The sequence below is a fragment of the Chrysemys picta genome, unplaced genomic scaffold, assembly GCF_011386835.1.
Source record: "Chrysemys picta bellii isolate R12L10 unplaced genomic scaffold, ASM1138683v2 scaf4868, whole genome shotgun sequence".
Lineage (NCBI taxonomy): Eukaryota > Metazoa > Chordata > Testudines > Emydidae > Chrysemys > Chrysemys picta.
Window position 1 is genome coordinate 1 of NW_027057568.1, and position 3,457 is coordinate 3,457.

General features: G+C 42.2%; 1 protein-coding gene across 1 annotated transcript; it reads right to left on the reverse strand.

Moving 5' to 3' along the window:
- Positions 1-292: 292 nt before the first annotated feature.
- On the reverse strand, positions 293-2,336 carry LOC135980598 (putative methyltransferase DDB_G0268948). The gene is made up of 2 exons (XM_065580533.1): positions 1,628-2,336; positions 293-457 (listed from the first exon to the last, which is right to left on the reverse strand). The coding sequence occupies exons 1-2, from the start codon at positions 1,736-1,738 to the stop codon at positions 293-295; spliced, it is 276 nt and encodes a 91-aa protein (XP_065436605.1). The 5' UTR covers positions 1,739-2,336.
- Between the last annotated feature and the right edge of the window lie 1,121 nt (positions 2,337-3,457).

Consider the following 3,457-nt stretch of genomic DNA (forward strand, 5'->3'; position numbering starts at 1 on the left):
GAATGTCAGCCCAAGTTTTCACAATTGGAGCTCCAAAATCCATATTTAGGCATTTAATTAGGAGCGGCCTGAGTTTCAGAAGCTGAGCACCTGCAGCTCCTGCCGACTTCAGATGGAGTTGTGAGTTCTGGGTACTTTGTGAAAAAGCAAGCCCAATATGTTTGAAACCTAAAAATGACTGGCCTAGTTTGAAAATGCTGGCTTATATCTGTCCTGTTCACGAAGTGCTTGCTTTGTGCAAAGGTCAGCACTCTGGACACACCCAAAGGGAAAGCATCCTTTTATGGAACACTTACTGGTAAGTAACATTTGGGAAGGAAGCAGCTTGTTTGGCTGCCTCTATTTGAGCTTCACTGATGTCTGTTCCAACCACCTTCTCAAAATGAGCGGCGAGTACGCGAGTGCTTTGTCCCGACCCGCAGCCGACATCCACTGCCAGCCGAATGGGGTCTACTTTCTGAGGAGAGAACAGCCACGTCTCAGCAAGCAGAGCACAAATTCTTATGAAGAGCGAAATCTTAGTCCTCTTTACACCCCTATACACATACCAAGTCCTAGTCACAGAGTAAAGGCTCTGATTCTCCAGGTAATTAAAGTAATTTCTGTAGTATCTTATTGGTTTCACTCCCATTGCATTCTACAGGTCTTCTCCACAGTAGAATTCATAACATGTATTCTCAGCCTAGGGTAGGGTTACCATATTTCAACACTGAAAAATGAGGATACTCCACGCGGCCCCGCCCCCAACTCCGCCCCTTCCCACCCCCATTCCAACCCCTTCCCCAAAGTCTCCGCCCCTTCCCACCCCCATTCCAACCCCTTCCCCAAAGTCCCCGCCCCAACTCTGCCCCCTCCTCTGAGCACCCCACATTCCCCCTCCTCCCTCCCGCTCTGATCTTGGTTGGGGGTTGCTAAGTGCTTCATAAACTGTAAAACGTTTGTAAAACCTACAAAGTGAGGGTGAAACAGAGAAAAGTCTGTGAGCAAAACAAGCTGCTAGTGAGGGAGACATGGTTATCTATATGAGATGTTTTTATTTAAGAATCCATGGTAATACAAATAGTAATGATGATGATGGTGGTAATGCTACAAATAAGCAGTTAAGATTGGGACCTTATTCTAAACAAGAAAATAAATCTAAACCATGGAGAATGCAGTGAAAATTAATATTGATTATTAGGAATAATGGTGAGATAGGAATAGCATCATGATGGTCAAGGAGAAGGGATTCCGCTAGGGCCAGGTAGTAACCATGGTTCTATTTAGTATTTGTGTCAAAGCACATTCATTGCTTAAATACAGTTCTCTGGTTTAGTTATTTGGTACAGTAACTTGCAAACCGTGAAGCCGGTAGCGCTCCGGCAAAAGACGCTCGGGGGACACCGAGTGCGAGTGGCTGCAGCAAAACTAATAACTCGCACTGAGATGATGTCACAGCGGGCGACCCTCACACACACACACACACACACACACAAACACAAATTCAGAGAGCCTAGCCTCCCTATTTTCCCGGACATGTTCGGCTTTTTGGCAATTCCCCCCGGATGGGGATTTGAGGACCAAAAAGCCGGACATGTCCGGGAAAAACTGGACGTATGGTAACCTAGGGCCTTACAGTGTCACTTACCTTTTCTTCCAGGTAAGAGAAGATGACACTTTGGAGGTTTTCAGGGGGAGGGAATCTGTATTTCTGATAGGAAACTGCATGATCTTGTGCCTCGAACAAACGCACAGCCATGTTCCAGCAAACTGGCACCTAAGGGGATTAGGCAAATTCACTTTGTTACATTAGCCATAAGATCAAACTCCACTGACTATCTAATTAACTCCATTAAATATTACTCAAGTTAAGTACTGAAGTTCTAACCTTTGGAATCAGCTAATGGCAAAGATACTTCATGTTCAGTTTGGGTCAGTGAACTTTGTTTTTCAAGTCTCTTGGTCTTGTGTGTAGGTGGTAAATGTAAAAAGCAGAATACAGGGGTTTGTGGGAGGAAATACGATGTGGGCCAGATCATCTAGTGCTGGAAATCAGAAGGGAACTGGGCTATGCTGATTTGCACCAGCTGATTATCTGGGCCTATGTTTACAGCAGGGCTGGTCAAAATATGTCACATTATTTTTTGTCAAAAATACCTTTTTTTAACTATTTGTCAAAAAACAGTCACAAATATTGTGGCATTTTCTTTTTTTTTGTTATTTTAAAATAGCTTTTGCTATTAATTTTTTGGTTTTTCTTATTTTCTGTTACTCTCTGTCCTCCCTTGTTTTTCTCCACACTCATTTTTGAAAATTGTCTCTCTCCCCTCTGCAATAACTGTGGGGGTGGGGAAGAAAGAGAAAAAAGGGGGAACCCCCCCCCAAACACAAGTGACAAAAATACCTTGAAAACTATTTTAAAACTTCAAAAACAAGTGCCCCCTTTTTAGTTTGTTTTTGAAGTTTTAAAATAGTTTTCAAGGTATTTCAAGGCGGTTCTCATTTTACAGAGTCTTAAGTGCCCCCTTTTTAGTTTAAGACCCTGTAAAATGAGAACCACCTTTCAAATTTCATTCTGTCTTGTTGAAGCTGTTCCACTGTGTAGAAGCATTAAACATTCATTGGGTCACGAGAGAGTGTAAGAACTACTATGTAGCCTAGTGGTTTGGGCACACACGTGGGAGACCCAAGTTCAAGTCTCTGACCTGCCTCATTTAAGACAAAGGATGGGAACCTGGGTCCCCCAAATACCAGGTGAGTGCCAGTTAAGTAGGAATTCTCTGTGGCAGCTGAGTTCTGCAATCTTACAGGATAGCCAAGTCTGAACCGTTTATAGTCCCAAAGATATTCATATCTTATGAAATAACACTGCCTATATGATCAATTGTATAACCACATAGTGCAACGTCACTGGGCATATCACAAGCTATTTAGAAAAAAAAATCTGCTGAATAAAAAAAACTTGTACATTATACAAAATGATAAAACCTTGGATACAGAACAATCTTGATACCAGAAAGCAATATCACTTCATTAACTGATATTTACATTCGTCTTGGATAGAATGCAGGATAAGATACAGAAATAGATACGGTGTATCCTCCTCTGTTATCTTGGTTATTAGGCTTTTCCCCCTATAACTAACAATGAAGAAATTTAGCAAGAACTAGACCTTCCTTCTGAGCTGCCCAAAATGTCTTCTTGTGGAAGAGACACTGTGATGGGTTTAATGCCCCTGGAGAAGTCTCCTGCTGCCAAAAGGCTGCTAGCAATAGCTGCCAACCAAAGTGCCTTGCTCTCTCTGTGTACAACCATACACTATAAGACAACATTAATCAAAACATCTTTGCTTGTCTCTTCAGTGCATTCTATCACATTTTTGCATAAGGGGACATCTGGGTAGGTTATTTGCCTCCACATCAGATTTCTCTGGATGATATTTGACTTTGAAGTTAAAGTCAGCTAATTCTGCAACCCA